Source organism: Choloepus didactylus, chromosome 2, assembly GCF_015220235.1.
Source record: "Choloepus didactylus isolate mChoDid1 chromosome 2, mChoDid1.pri, whole genome shotgun sequence".
NCBI lineage: Eukaryota > Metazoa > Chordata > Mammalia > Pilosa > Megalonychidae > Choloepus > Choloepus didactylus.
This window is the reverse complement of record NC_051308.1, coordinates 26,573,350-26,588,897: the sequence shown is the minus strand read 5'-3', so window position 1 is coordinate 26,588,897 and position 15,548 is coordinate 26,573,350. Positions and strand designations below refer to the sequence as shown.

The window sequence follows — 15,548 nt, the reverse complement described above, 5'->3', positions numbered from 1 at the left end:
TGAATTCTGTGGATGTCATCTGCTGGAAATCTATTATAATTGCTCCAGAATTTGATAAGTGCTTTGGCCTTAATACTTTTAATTCTGTTATGTTCGAGAATCTCAAAACCCAGCCTAAATATACCTCAACCTTGAATGATTTAAATCATGTACATAATTGTAAATAATCATCCACAAGAAGCAATGTCAATTGGAATTCATTTAACTGTACCCAGATTTCTAAAATTCCTCATATTCCTCAATTCACTTTTCTGACATACCTACCTAATGGAAACAAGGAGTGAAAAAAAAAAAAACAAAAAAAACAGCCATGGTATTTTCTGACAGATGGCATGTATTTCAGTAAAGAGAAGACCAGTGTCTCAGCATCTATTCTAAGAGCCGATCATAATTGGAATGAAATGCTTGATTATATAGAGAGCAGCACATCACACATTGGGAAAACCCCTATCAGAGTCAAATACTTTGTGGGACTAAACAATACTGTTCATGTCTGAAGGGTGGAAAATGGAGTCAGTTACCTAATTATTGTGTTATTATTAGGGTTCCAGCAATGGGGATACACTTAATTCCACTGTAGTAATCATTGTAATGAGATTTTAATGGCACAATCTAACTCTGAAATAAAACATTTGTTACATTAATGACTAAGTCCAGTCCTGTATTTTTATTTCTTTCTTTCTACAAAAGAAAATGTTCACTGTATGAAATTTAGAAAGTAGAAAAGCATAAAGAAAAAATAAAAATCATCTCTCTGAAGTCTCATAGAGAATCATTTTTAATATTTTAGGGTATTTACATTTGGTCTTTTTCTAAGTAGAAAGAATATATATATATATATATATATATATATATATATTTCTATAAAGATATCATAAACATGTTTCCATATTATAAAATATTTTTCAAAAACATAATTTTAAAGTGTGTATTCATGCCCTAATATAGTTATACTGTGATTTACTGAGCACTTTTGTTACCTTAAAGATTTTTTAGGAGTACTACAAAAATACATTTTATAAATGTATGGACATATTTATAAAATCAGTAAATGTACCCTTATGTAATTTATATTATATTATATATGTATATTAGATATGAGTTATTTATTTAAATGATTACATGAATAACATCTAATCATTCTCCTATTGTTGGACAGTAGATAGTTTACTATTAAAATAATACTGTGATGACCATTCTTAACCATATGTTTTGAACACATGTCTGACTAGATACTTAGAACAGATTCCTAGGGGATCTATCATGGGATCCCAAGTCCTAATGTACAAATATTTGTTGAAACTTGATTTCCCTCCCAAAGTTTCTTTCCAGAAAGGGTGATTCATCTCACACTTCCAGCAGTAACAGTATATGAGAATGCCTGTCTTACAGCTTCTACCCCATTTTTAATCTTTCCCAATTTTATAGGTGAAAAATTGTATCCAATTCTAATTTGTACTTCTTTGATTACTAGGAGGATGCATTTTTTGCTAAATTTATGTTTTTCTAATAAAAATAATATATACCTTACTCTAAAAACTTCAAAGATTGCAATTATTAAAAAGAAATAAAATCACCCATAATTCCATCAGTTGGAGATAACAGTTGTTACCATTTTGTCCTATGATCATTTTTAAATGTTTTTTCATTATTGGTGCTGTGTGTGTGTGTGCATGTGTGTGAATTATTTATTCATGCTCTTTTCCCATTTTTTTCTTGTGGAATTACTATTTTTTCATTTATTTCTAAGACCTATTAAACGATATTAACCTATTGTCATATTTGCTATATATATTCCAGTTTGTTGTTTGCTTTTAAAACGTTATATCTTGATGTCCAGAATTTTTTATTGTGTATTTAGTCAAATCTATCAAGCTTTTTCTTTGAATTCCATGTCTGTTACTTTTATGATTAGAATAATCTTCCATATTCAAGTGCTAGTAAATAGTCATATATATACATATCTTTCTTTTTAGTTTTTCATGATTTAATTATTTTATTTATCCCTTTATCCATTAAAATATCTGTAAATTTCAATTGTCAATATCACTTAAAATAGGAATGTCAGTCAATAATTTTCCTATCTGTTGATTATACTAGAAATTCCTTAAGGCAAGAAGCATTTCTTTACCTTGTGTCTCAAATCTCCACCATGGGATCTGACACATTTTTTGCTATATAAATGCTACCCTTATAATAAACATACCTTTTAAAATTCTTTGAGTCTAAGACCTGATTTTGTAATTTCTTTTTGGTTTTTGCCTGCTTTAGTCCAAAGTCATCACTATTTACAGTGTATCTATTCACAAAGCCACCATCATCACCCAAGAGGATGTCATCTCTGCAGAGCTGGTCTGGCAGGGTTGCTACACACACGCAGAGGAGGCAGTGATCCATAGGCTTTATGATATAATAATTTTCCTAGAAACAGAACACTGTTGATGAATTATGTTGCTTTATTTAATAAATATTTCTCTTCTTATCTAATAAAAGTTTTGCTTTTTGAAGTTTCTCATTTCAGATACTCCCACATAATAAAGGAACTTGAAAAAAAAAAAGTCAAATAAAATATAATGAATACACTGTGAGCACAACATTGTGCTTTTAGGTGATTTGTGGGTAAAGGGGTGGGATACCTAAATAAGAAAACTGCTTCCTGTTCTCAAAGATCATACAGTGTACTTGGAGGCAAAATTAATGTCTGGGAAATATTACAATTTGGTAGATTTTTTTAGACCTGGCATACCCAACCCCAGAAAGAATATATAGGTTACACTATACATATAAAAGAAAAATTGTTAAAAATAAGTAAGGGCAGAAATCTGAATAGAGGAAAAATAAAGAAAGGAAAGATAAAATAAAGCTAGGAATACAAAAAAGGCATGAGATGTAATGCATTACACAGTTGGTAGAGGTGAGTGTTTACCTTTAAGCTTCTTAACAACCAACAGGGGAAAAAAACAAATGTCAGCTTTGTGATCCATAGTGTCTTTAAAGTAAAAACAAGATGGAGGCTCAGGAGAAGTACAGCCACTTCTTTCATAGAAGAGAAAAATTTGCCAGTCCTCATAAAGAGGAAAGTGTAATACAGTGAATGAGGTCCTCAACAATGGCTTTATAGTAAATTTGGGAATCAGTATAGCACATGGGGAAAGCAATGAGTAAAACTGCTTGATTGGGGTGAAGGTATCTAAATAAGAGAACAGTGAGAGAAAAACATGATTCATGCCATGAAGATTGCTGAATTCTAATCAGAAGTATAAACTGGTTAGAGTTTTTGAAAAGGAAGAACACAATAAAAGTATGGTTCTCTTTATGGTTGACATATAGAAGTAGAACTTATGGAACTTGTTGATGGATTAAATATGGGGTGGTAGTGGTGATAGGGAAGAGGAAAAGAAAGGAATCACATCAAAATTTTTGGTATGAGCTATTGGTTGGATTGTGATGCCATAATTTGATATGGGGACATAAAAGAAAAGCAGTTTTGAAAAAGGGGAAGTTAGGATGGATCAAGAGTTCAATTTTAGATGTGTTGAATTTGAGTTGCAATACGCAATAGCCAATTAAATGGAGACATATAGTAAAGAGTCATATAGTTAAGAAGGAGAGCTTTTTTGTTGATGTTGTTATTGAATTTTATTTTGAAATAAATTCAAACTTACAGGAACAGTTGCAAAAACAATACAAACCCCATACACAGAACTCCAGCATACCCAACCCCGCTCCACTGGTACCCCAGATCCACCAACTTTAACATCCTGTCACTCTACCATTTCTTTCTCTCCCTCCCTCCCTCCCTCCCTATCATCCATCATCTTTTGCTCTGTCTTCTGAACATACGAGAGGAAGCTGCACACATCCTTGAACAAACAATATAATTCACATATACATTTCCCATGAACCAGAACATTCATTTATGCAATCACGTTAAGCACAGCTAAGAAGTTCAAGAAATTCAACATTGATACAAAGCTTACATTCTTTTTTTTTTTGAATTTTTAAAGTTCATTTTAATAAAGATGTAACAGAAATCCAAAGTGTTTTTTTTTTTTTAATCATCATTTTATTGAGATATATTCACATACCACGCAGTCATACAAAACAAATTGTACTTTCGATTGTTTACAGTACCATTACATAGTTGTACATTCATCACCTAAATCAATCCCTGACACCTTCATTAGCACACACACAAAAATAACAAGAATAATAATTAGAGTGAAAAAGAGCAATTGAAGTAAAAAAGAACACTAGGTACCTTTGTCTGTTTGTTTGCTTCCCCTACTTTTCTACACATCGATCCATAAACTAGACAAAGTGGAGTTTGGTCCTTATGGCATTCCCAATCCCACTGTCACCCCTCATAAGCTACATTTTTATACAACTGTCTTCGAGATTCATGGGTTCTGGGTTGTAGTTTAATAGTTTCAGGTATCCACCACCAGCTACCCCAATTCTTTAGAACCTAAAAAAGGTTGTCTAAAGTGTGCGTAAGAGTGCCCACCAGAGTGATCTCTCGGCTCGTTTTGGAATCTCTCTGCCACTGAAGCTTATTTCATTTCCTTTCACATCCCCCTTTTGGTCAAGAAGATGTTCTCCATCCCACGATGCCGGGTCTACATTCCTCCCCGGGAGTCATATTCCACGTTGCCAGGGAGATTCACTTCCCTGGGTGTCTGATCCCACGTAGGGGGGAGGGCAGTGATTTCACCTTTCAAGTTGGCTTAGCCAGAGAGAGAGGGCCACATCTGAGCAACAAAGAGGCATTCAGGAGGAGACTCTTAGGCACAAATACAGGGAGGCCTAGCCTCTCCTTTGCAGCAACCGTCTTCCCAAGGGTAAAACTTATGGTAGAGGGCTCAACCCATCAAACCACCATTCCCCTATGTCTGTGGTCATGTTAGCAACCATGGAGGTGGGGTAGGCGAATACCCCTGCATTCTCCACAGGCTCCTCAAGGGGGCACTACATCTTTTTTTTTTTTTTTTTTTCCTTGTTTGTCTTTTTTCTTTTTTTTTTTTTTTTTTTAACTTTCCCTTCTTTTTTCAAATCAACTGTATGAAAAAAAAAGTTAAAAAGAAAACAAACATACAATAAAAGAACATTTCAAAGAGACCATAGCAAGGGAGTAAGAAAAAGACAACTAACCTAAGATAACTGCTTACCTTCCAACATGTTCCTACTTTACCCCAAGAAAGTTACATAATATAGCAACATTTCAGTGAACTTGTTCCTACTACATCCATCAGAAATTAACAGACCATAGTCATTTCTGGGCATCCCCAGAACGTTAAATAGCTTATCTGTTCTTCTTGGATTATTGTTCCCCCTTCCTTAATTGCTCTCTACTGCTAGTTCCCCTACATTCTACATTATAAACCATTTGTTTTACATTTTTCAAAGTTCACATTAGTGGTAGCATATAATATTTCTCTTTTTGTGCCTGGCTTATTTCGCTCAGCATTATGTCTTCAAGGTTCATCCATGTTGTCATATGTTTCACCAGATCGTTCCTTCTTACTGCCGCGTAGTATTCCATCGTGTGTATATACCACATTTTATTTATCCACTCATCTGTTGAAGGACATTTGGGTTGTTTCCATCTCTTGGCAATTGTGAATAATGCTGCTATGAACATTGGCGTGCAGATATCTGTTCGTGTCACTGCTTTCCGATCTTCCGGGTATATCCCGAGAAGTGCAATCGCTGGATCGAATGGTAGCTCTATCTCTAGTTTTCTAAGGAACTGCCAGACTGACTTCCAGAGTGGCTGAACCATTATACAGTCCCACCAACAATGAATAAGAGTTCCAATTTCTCCACATCCCCTCCAGCATTTGTACTTTCCTGTTTGTTTAATGGCAGCCATTCTAACCGGTGTTAGATGGTATCTCATTGTGGTCTTAATTTGCATCTCTCTAATAGCTAGTGAAGCTGAACATTTTTTCATGTGTTTCTTGGCCATTTGTATTTCCTCTTCAGAGAACTGTCTTTTCATATCTTTTGCCCATTTTATAATTGGGCTGTCTGTACTATTGTCATTGAGTTGTAGGATTTCCTTGTATATGCAAGATATCAGTCTTTTGTCAGATACATGGTTTCCAAAAATTTTTTCCCATTGAGTTGGCTGCCTCTTTACCTTTTTGAGAAATTCCTTTGAGGTGCAGAAACTTCTAAGCTTGAGGAGTTCCCATTTATCTATTTTCTCTTTTGTTGCTTGTGCTTTGGGTGTAAAGTCTAGGAAGTGGCCTCCTAATACAAGGTCTTGAAGATGTTTTCCTACATTATCTTCTAGGAGTTTTATGGTACTTTCTTTTATATTGAGATCTTTGGTCCATTTTGAGTTAATTTTTGTGTAGGGGGTGAGGTAGGGGTCCTCTTTCATTCTTTTGGATATGGATATCCAACTCTCCCAGCCCCATTTGTTGAAAAGACCATTATGGCTCAGTTCGGTGACTTTGGGGGCCTTATCAAAGATCAGTCGGCCATAGATCTGAGGGTCTATCTCTGAATTCTCAATTCGATTCCATTGATCTATATGTCTATCTTTGTGCCAGTACCATGCTGTTTTGGCAACTGTGGCTTTGTAATAAGCTTCAAAGTCAGGGAGTGTAAGTCCTCCCACTTCGTTTTTCTTTTTTAGAGTGTCTTTAGCAATTCGGGGCATCTTCCCTTTCCAAATAAATTTGATAACTAGCTTTTCCAAGTCTGCAAAGTAGGCTGTTGGAATTTTGATTGGGATTGCATTGAATCTGTAGATGAGTTTGGGTAGAATTGACATCTTAATGACATTTAGCCTTCCTATCCATGAACATGGAATATTTTTCCATCTTTTAAGGTCCCCTTCTATTTCTTTTAGTAGAGTTATGTAGTTTTCTTTGTATAGGTCTTTTACATCTTTGGTTAAGTTGATTCCTAGGTACTTGATTTTTTTAGTTGCTATTGAAAATGGTATCTTTTTCTTGAGTGTCTCTTCAGTTTGTTCATTTCTAGCATATAGAAACATTACTGACTTATGTGCATTAATCTTGTATCCCGCTACTTTGCTAAATTTGTTTATTAGCTCTAGTAGGTGTATCGTTGATTTCTCAGGGTTTTCTAGATATAAGATCATATCATCTGCAAACAATGACAGTTTTACTTCTTCTTTTCCAATTTGGATGCCTTTTATTTCTTTGTCTTGCCGGATTGCCCTGGTTAGCACTTCCAGCACAATGTTGAATAACAGTGGTGACAGCGGGCATCCTTGTCTTGTTCCTGATCTTAGAGGGAAGGCTTTCAGTCTCTCACCATTGAGTACTATGCTGGCTGTGGGTTTTTCATATATGCTCTTTATCATGTTGAGGAAGTTTCCTTCAATTCCTACCTTTTGAAGTGTTTTTATCAAAAACGGATGTTGGATTTTGTCAAATGCTTTTTCAGCATCTATTGAGATGATCAATTGATTTTTCCCTTTCGAGTTTTTAATGTGTTGTAATACATTGATTGTTTTTCTTATGTTGAACCATCCTTGCATGCCTGGAATGAACCCCACTTGGTCATGGTGTATGATTTTTTTAATGTGTCTTTGGATTCGATTTGCAAGTATTTTGTTGAGGATTTTTGCATCTATATTCATTAGGGAGATTGGCCGGTAGTTTTCCTTTTTTGTAGCATCTTTGCCTGGTTTTGGTATTAGATTGATGTTAGCTTCATAAAATGAGTTAGGTAGTGTTCCATTTTTTTCAATGTTTTGAAAGAGTTTGAGTAAGATTGGTGTCAGTTCTTTCTGGAAAGTTTGGTAGAATTCCCCTGTGAAGCCATCTGGCCCTGGGCATTTATTTGTGGGAAGACTTTTGATGACTGATTGGATCTCTTTGCTTGTGATGGGTTGGTTGAGGTCTTCTATTTCTTCTCTGGTCAGTCTAGGTTGTTCATATGTTTCCAGGAAATTGTCCATTTCTTCTACATTATCCAGTTTGTTGCCATACAGTTGTTCATAATATCCTCTTATAATTTTTTTAATTTCTTCAGGATCTGCAGTTATGTCACCTTTTTCATTCATTATTTTGTTTATATGGGTCTTCTCTCTTTTTGATTTTGTCAGTCTAGCTAGGGGCTTGTCAATCTTGTTGATCTTCTCAAAGAACCAACTTTTGGTGATATTTATCCTTTCTATTGTTTTTTTGTTCTCTATGTCATTTATTTCTGCTTTAATCCTTGTTATTTCTTTTCTTGTACTTGGTTTAGGATTGGTTTGCTGTTCATTTTCTAGCTTCTTCAGTTGATCCATTAGTTCTTTGATTTTGGCTCTTTCTTCCTTTTTAATATATGCGTTTAGTGCTATAAATTTCCCCCTTAGCACTGCTTTTGCTGCATCCCATAGGTTTTGGTATGTTGTGTTCTCATTTTCATTTGTCTCTATATATTTAGCAATTTCTCTTGCTATTTCTTCTTTAACCCACTGATTGTTTAGGAGTGTGTTGTTTAACCTCCAGGTATTTGTGAATTTTCTAAGTCTCTGATGGTTATTGACTTCTAATTGTATTCCATTGTGGTCAGAGAATGTGCTTTGAATAATTTCAATCTTTTTAAATTTATTGAGGCTTGTTTTATGTCCCAGCATATGATCTATTCTGGAGAAAGTTCCGTGAGCACTAGAAAAGTATGTGTATCCTGGTGATTTGGGATGTAATGTCCTGTAGATGTCTGTTAAATCTAATTCATTTATCAGATTGTTTAGGTTTTCAATTTCCTTATTGGTCTTCTGTCTGGTTGATCTATCTATAGGAGAGAGTGATGTGTTGAAGTCTCCCACAATTATTGTGGAAACATCAATTGCTTCCTTTAGTTTTGCCAATGTTTCTCTCATGTATTTTGTGGCACCTTGATTGGGTGCATAGACATTTACGATTGTTATTTCTTCTTGCTGAATTGCCCCTTTTATTAGTATGTAGTGGCCTTCTTTGTCTCTCAAAACATCCCTGCATTTGAAGTCTATTTTATCTGAGATTAATATTGCTACACCTGCTTTCTTTTGGCTGTAGCTTGCATGAAATATTTTTTTCCATCCTTTCACTTTCAGTTTCTTTGTGTCCCTGTGTCTAAGATGAGTCTCTTGTATGCAAAATATTGATGGTTCATTTTTTTTGATCCATTCTGCGAATCTATATCTTTTAATTGGGGAGTTTAATCCATTTACATTCAACGTTAAAACCGTGAAGGCATTTCTTGAATCGGCCATCTTATCCTTTGGATTATGTTTGCCATATTTTTCCCTCTCTCTATTAATATCCTTTATTGTACCCATACCGAATCTCTTTAGTACTGAACCTTTCTCCAAGTCTCTCTGTCCTGTCTTTGTTTCTCTGTCTGTAGGGCTCCCTTTAGTATCTCCAGTAGGGCAGGTCTCTTGTTAGCAAATTCTCTCAGCATTTCTTTGTCTGTGAAAAATTTAAGCTCTCCCTCAAATTTGAAGGAGAGCTTTGCTGGATAAAGTATTCTTGGCTGGAAATTCCTCTCACTCAGAATTTTAAATATATCGTGCCACTGCCTTCTCGCCTCCATGGTGGCTGCTGAGTAGTCACTACTTAGTCTTATGCTGTTTCCTTTGTATGTGGTGAATTGCTTTTCTCTTGCTGCTTTCAGAACTTGCTCCTTCTCTTCTATGTTTGACAGTGTGATCAGTATATGTCTCGGAGTGGGTTTTTTTGGATTTATTCTATTTGGAGATCGCTGAGCATTTATGATTTGTGTATTTATGTTGTTTAGAAGATTTTGGAAGTTTTCCCCAACAATTTCTTTGAATACTCTTCCTAGACCTTTACCCTTTTCTTCCCCTTCTGGGACACCAATGAGTCTTATATTCGGACGTTTCATATTATCTATCATATCCCTGAGGTCCATTTCGAGTTTTTCAATTTTTTTCCCCATTCTTTCTTTTATGCTTTCATTTTCCATTCTGTCATCTTCCAGGTCACTGATTCGTTGTTCAACTTCCTCTAGTCTTGTACTATGAGTGTCCAGAATCTTTTTAATTTGGTCAACAGTTTCTTTAATTTCCATAAGATCATCCATTTTTTTATTTAGTCTTGCAATGTCTTCTTTATGCTCTTCTAGGGTCTTCTTGATTTCCTTCATATCCCGTACTAGGGTCTCATTGTTCATCTTTAGTTCTTTGAGTAGCTGCTCTAGGTGTGTCTCTTCTGGTCTTTTGATTTGGGTGCTTGGGCTTGGGTTATCCATATCATCTGGTTTTTTCATATGCTTTATAATTTTCTGTTGTTTTTGGCCTCGTGGCATTTGCTGACCTTGATAGGGTTCTTTTAGGGTTTGTAGACCAGTTGAAGTCCTTATCTCTAATTTATCAGATCTACAGCTTCGTGGAGTACACTTTCTCTAACTAACCAGCAGGTGGCGTCCACGAGCCACCTGTTCTCCACAAGCCAGATCTCCCCTGCTTAGACTTTTTGGTGAGTGGGGGAGTGAGTCTTGTGGGGCCCAATTGGTGTCCCAAGCTTGCGTGTGTAGTTGGTGTTGCCTGCCCTGTATGTGGGGCGTGTTTCTGGGCAGTCGGGAGGGGGGGTGGCCCTAACAATCAAATCTCCCTGATGATCCTAGAGTTTTAAAGCTACTGCAATAGTCTAATCCTTCAGTTCAGTCCTGCCACAGTTTGTCTCTGCCACTGACCCACAAGTCTTTGGTATTGGCGTATGGCTCCTGAGACTTGCAAGTGGGCCCCTCTTCCAGGCTGTGCACCCCGGGTCCTCTGTTGAGGGATGACTGTGCTATGTCACAGGTGAGTGCCATCCCCCCAGGGCAGTTCTGGGCTGCTGGGCTGTGTTGGGAGGCTCCCAGTCTGCTCAAATGATGGCTGAATGGGGCTCTGTTAATTCACACTGCTCCCCCTTCCCAGCTCTGGGACATTCAGCTGAGGTTGCAGGGAAGGCTAATGTCCACGCCCAGTTTTGTGGTGTGTGCCTGTTATTTGAAGCACTTCCGTCACACTGGGTTGTCTGGGGCAGCTCTGGGCTATGGGGCTGGCGATGGGCAGGAGTGTTTCCTGTCCACCAGGATGGTGGCTGTGAGCGGACACCCCCCTTTTCTTGGGAAGTTGTGTTGTTTAGTGAATTTTCTCAGCCACTGGATTATTGCCTTTTGTCTCAGAGCTCTCTTAGTTCTGCTCTTGACTTGAGGTGCCCAAATTTCAATTCTTTGAAGCTTTCTGTATTGAGCTTCTTAGAGTAATTGTTTTAGAAAAAGCAAAAAGGATTTAAAAAAAAAAAAAAAGGGCCCTCCTCAGAGATCTAATGGGTTATTGAAATGCTAATAGACAAAGCAACCAGGGCCATTAAGGAAAGGTGCCCAGGGCAGAGAGATCAGCCTTGCTTCGGGATTTGCATATGCGCCTCAAGGCCTGATCTCCGCCCTTCCCCTTTCTGTGTTCACCAGAACTCCAAAAATCCTCTGCTTTTATTTTGGAGTTTTTCGTGTTGTTTTTTTTCTATGCCTGTCTCCTCTCTGCTGGGCTGGCTGCTCTCAGAGTCTCTGGTGTCTGGCCTCAGTCTATCTATGGTTGGAGTTTGAATCAGTAGAATGAGTTTCCGATAAGAGCAGCCACTGCAATTCTCCCTTCTCCTTCCTGGAGCTGACAGCCCCTCCTCCCCCGGGACTGAGCCTGGCAGGGAGGGGCGCGGGTCCCCTGGCCGCAAAAACTTACAGATTTCGCTGATCTCAGCAGTTCCACGTTTTCATGAGTGTTGTATGAAGTATGCCCAAAGACAGATTGCTCTGTGGTGTCCAGTCCACGCAGTTCCTGGCTTTTTTCCTACTTTCCTGGAGGAGTAACTAAAACATACAGCTCACCCGTCTGCCATCTTCCAAAGTGTTTTTAAATATAATTAAAAGGAAAAATTACAAACTAACATTGAAGCTGAAAGTATTTACTAATTTACTCAGGGAAAAATATGGTATAATTTAATAGCCCATGAGATTTTGCTGGTAAGTTTTGAGGTAAAATGAAATGTACATGATCTTATGAAAAAGGGATGATTCTTATTTTAAGGGTCTACAGAGAAAATTTAATGTCCATGTTATGAGTATATTTCAGTGGAATAATAACCACAACTAAAATCCTAAAAAATTTCTTGTAAGAATTAGTAGCTCCCTTGAGTAGTATGGGATAGAAGGGTAATTAGTTTCAAGGGTCTGTTTGTGGAAGGAACTAAAAATGAACATAAAGAGCTGTTGTTCATTCACAAAGTGGGTTGCAGTTTGTTTTTATGAAGCATCAAATCTATAGAAGAATCATTTTTGAGATCTTTTGGGGAAAGTGGAGAGCATAAATGAAAAATCTAAAATTTTGTCTTGGTTCTGGAAATACTAAAATTATACACTGTTGTAGCAATTCAGTGTTCTCTCTCTTGGAACATTAGAAGATCAGCAATTGAATGAGTCATTAAAATAACAGATCAACTGTATTGTTAGGTATTACAAAATGATCAGTCATTTATTTATTTTTAAGGTGGTAATGTGTACTTAAAGTTGTAAAATTGAGTAATTCAAACAGGATATTCTCATTTAGCTTACCTTATTTAGGAAGTGAATTGTTCTAGGTAAATAAATTCTCTATGTAACATTAATTTATCCCTTTAGAAACCAAAGTATCTAAAAATGTGTTGAAATTGAACACTTCCCTGACTTTTAAATGAGAATACTAAGCAAATATAGTCTTGTCATGGTGACTTTGGGTTGTCATCTTCCTGTCCTCTAATATAGTGATATTATCAGGATCTATTGAAGTGTGTAGAACAATTTAGTCTTCCACTAAGTAATCCAGACTTCTAAGCTTTGTGAGTCCTTCTGTTTGTTTTTCATAAGGCTTTTTGTTTTTTTTTTTTCCTCTTTAGTTGCCTGGCAGTATTCTTTTTTTTTTTTTAATATTCATTTTATTGAGATATATTCACATACCACGCTGTCATACAAAACAAATCATACATTCGATTGTTCACAGTACCATTACATAGTTGTACATTCATCACCAAAGTCAATCCCTGACACCTTCATTAGCACACACACAAAAATAACAAGAATAATAATTAAAGTGAAAAAGAGCAACTAAAGTAAAAAAGAACACTGGGTGCCTTTTTCTGTTTGTTTGTTTGTTTGTTTCCTTCCCCCATTTTTCTACTCATCCATCCATAAACTAGACAAAGGAGAGTGTGGTCCTTATGGCTTTTCCAATCCCATTGTCACCCCTTATAAGCTACATTTTTATACAATCATCTTCAAGATTCATGGGTTCTGGGTTGTAGTTTGATAGTTTCAGGTATCCACCACCAGCTACTCCAATTCTTTAGAACCTAAAAAGGGTTGTCTAAAGTGTGTGTAAGAGTGCCCACCAGAGTGACCTCTCGGCTCCTTTTGGAATCTCTCTGCCATTGAAGCTTATTTCATTTCCTTTCATTTCCCCCTTTTGGTCAAGAAGATGTTCTCCATCCCACGATGCCAGGTCTACATTCCTCCCCAGGAGTCATATTCCACGTTGTCAGGGAGATTCACTCCCCTGGGTGTCTGATCCCACATAGAGAGGAGGGCAGTGATTTCACCTTTCAAGTTGGCTTAACTAGAGAGAGAGGGCCACATCTGAGCAACAAAGAAGCAATTGGAAGGAGGCTCTTAGGCACAATTATAGGGAGGCCTAGCCTCTCTTTTGCAACAGTCTTCCCAAGGGCAAGTCCTGTGGTAGAGGGCTCAACCTGTCAAACCACCGGTCCCCTAAGTCTGTGAGCACGTTAGCAACCATCGAGGTGGGGCAGGCCATCACCCTTGCATTCTCCACCAGTTCCTCAAGGGGGCTCTGCATATTTTTTTCCTCGTTTTTTTTTTTTTTTTTTTTAAATCAAAGATTTCGCTGATCTCAACAGTTCCACATGTTCTTGAGTGTTGTATGAAGTATGCCCAAAGTCAAATTGCTCTGCGGTATCCAGTCCACACAGTTCCTGGCTTTCTACCTAGTTCCCTGGAGGAGTAACTAAAACATACATCTCACCACTCTGCCATCTTGCCCCACCTCCCCCAAAAGCTTACATTCTATTTTTCATTTTTTTCTTATGTCCAAACTATGTCCCTTTGAGCCTCCTCTCCTGCATCCTCAGATCCCATCCAGGATCATCTTTGGCATTTAATTGTCATTATCTATTTAGACTGTCTTTTTTTTTTCAATTGTGGAAACATTTATATAGCCTAAATCTTCCCATTCTAACCCCTCCCAAGCATTCCATTAGTGGGATTAATGACATTCACAATATTGCAATGCCATCACTTCCCACCATCCATTACTAGAGATTTCCCCTCACCCCAAACAGAAACCCTACACTCATTTCTTATTAACTCCCCAATGCCCCTTCCCCGACTTCTTGTAAACCATACTCTACTTTTCATCTCTGTGATCATATCTTCTGATAGTTTCTTTGTGTTTAGCATGGAGCTTAAATTTAACGTCTTAAATCTACAACAATCTTGTTTCCTTTGATACCAACTTAACTTCAATAGGACACGTAAACTATGTTCCTATATACTTCCATTCCCCCACGATTATGTAGTTCTTATCAAAAATTACATATTTTATATTGAGTTCAAAACCACTGATTTATCATTACACTTTATGTCTTTTAGATCCTGTAGGAAGTAAATAGCGGAGTTTCAAATCAAAAATACAGTAGTATTGGTATTTATATTTACCATGTGATCTTTACTGGAAATCCTTATTTCTTCATGTGGTTTCAGTCAATAGTTTAGTGACCCTTCCTTTCAACCTGCTCAACTCCCTTTAGCATTTCTTATAGGACTGATCTATGGTGGTGAAGTCCCTCAGCTTTTTTCTCTGTCAGTAGGGCTCCCATTAGTATCTGAAGTAGGGAAGGTCTTTTATTAGCAAAATCTCTCAGCATTTGTTTGTCTGTGAAAAATTTAAGCTCTCCCTCAAATCTGAAGGAGAGTTTTGCTGGATAAAGTATTCTTGGTTGGAAATTTTTCTCTCTCAGAATTTTAAATATGTCATGCCACTGCCTTCTTGTCTCCATGATGGCCGTTGAGTAGTCACTACTTAGTCTTATGTTGTTTCCTTTGTATGTGGTGAATTGCTTTTCTCTTGCTGCTTTCAGAACTTGCTCCTTCTCTTCAGTATTTGAGAGTCTGATCAGAATATGACTTGGAATGGGTTTATTTGGATATATTCTATTTGGAGTTCACTGGGCATTTATGCTTTGTGTATTTATATTGTATATAAGGTTTGGGAAGTTTTCCCCAACAATTTCTTTGAATACTCTTTCTAGACCTTTACCCTTCTCTTCCCTTTCTGGGACACCAATGAGTCTTAAATTTGGACGTTTTATTTTATCTGTCATATCCCTGAGATCCATTTCCATTTTTTTTTAATTTTTTTCCGCCATTCTTTCTTTTGTTCTTTCATTTTCCATTCTTTGTTTCTCGAGGTTGCTGAGTCATTGTTCAGCTTCCTCTCGTCTTGTACTATGAGTATCCAGACTCTTTGTAATTTGGTTGAC

The 15,548-nt window shown here is 36.9% G+C and overlaps 1 protein-coding gene across 1 annotated transcript in view; it reads right to left on the bottom strand.

The window, feature by feature from the left end:
* Positions 1–15,548, bottom strand: part of WDR64 (WD repeat domain 64) — a 181,907-nt gene that overhangs the window by 109,395 nt on the left and 56,964 nt on the right. Inside the window, 1 exon segment of the mRNA XM_037811156.1 lies at positions 2,207–2,421. Coding sequence (XP_037667084.1) covers positions 2,207–2,421 — 215 coding nt within the window.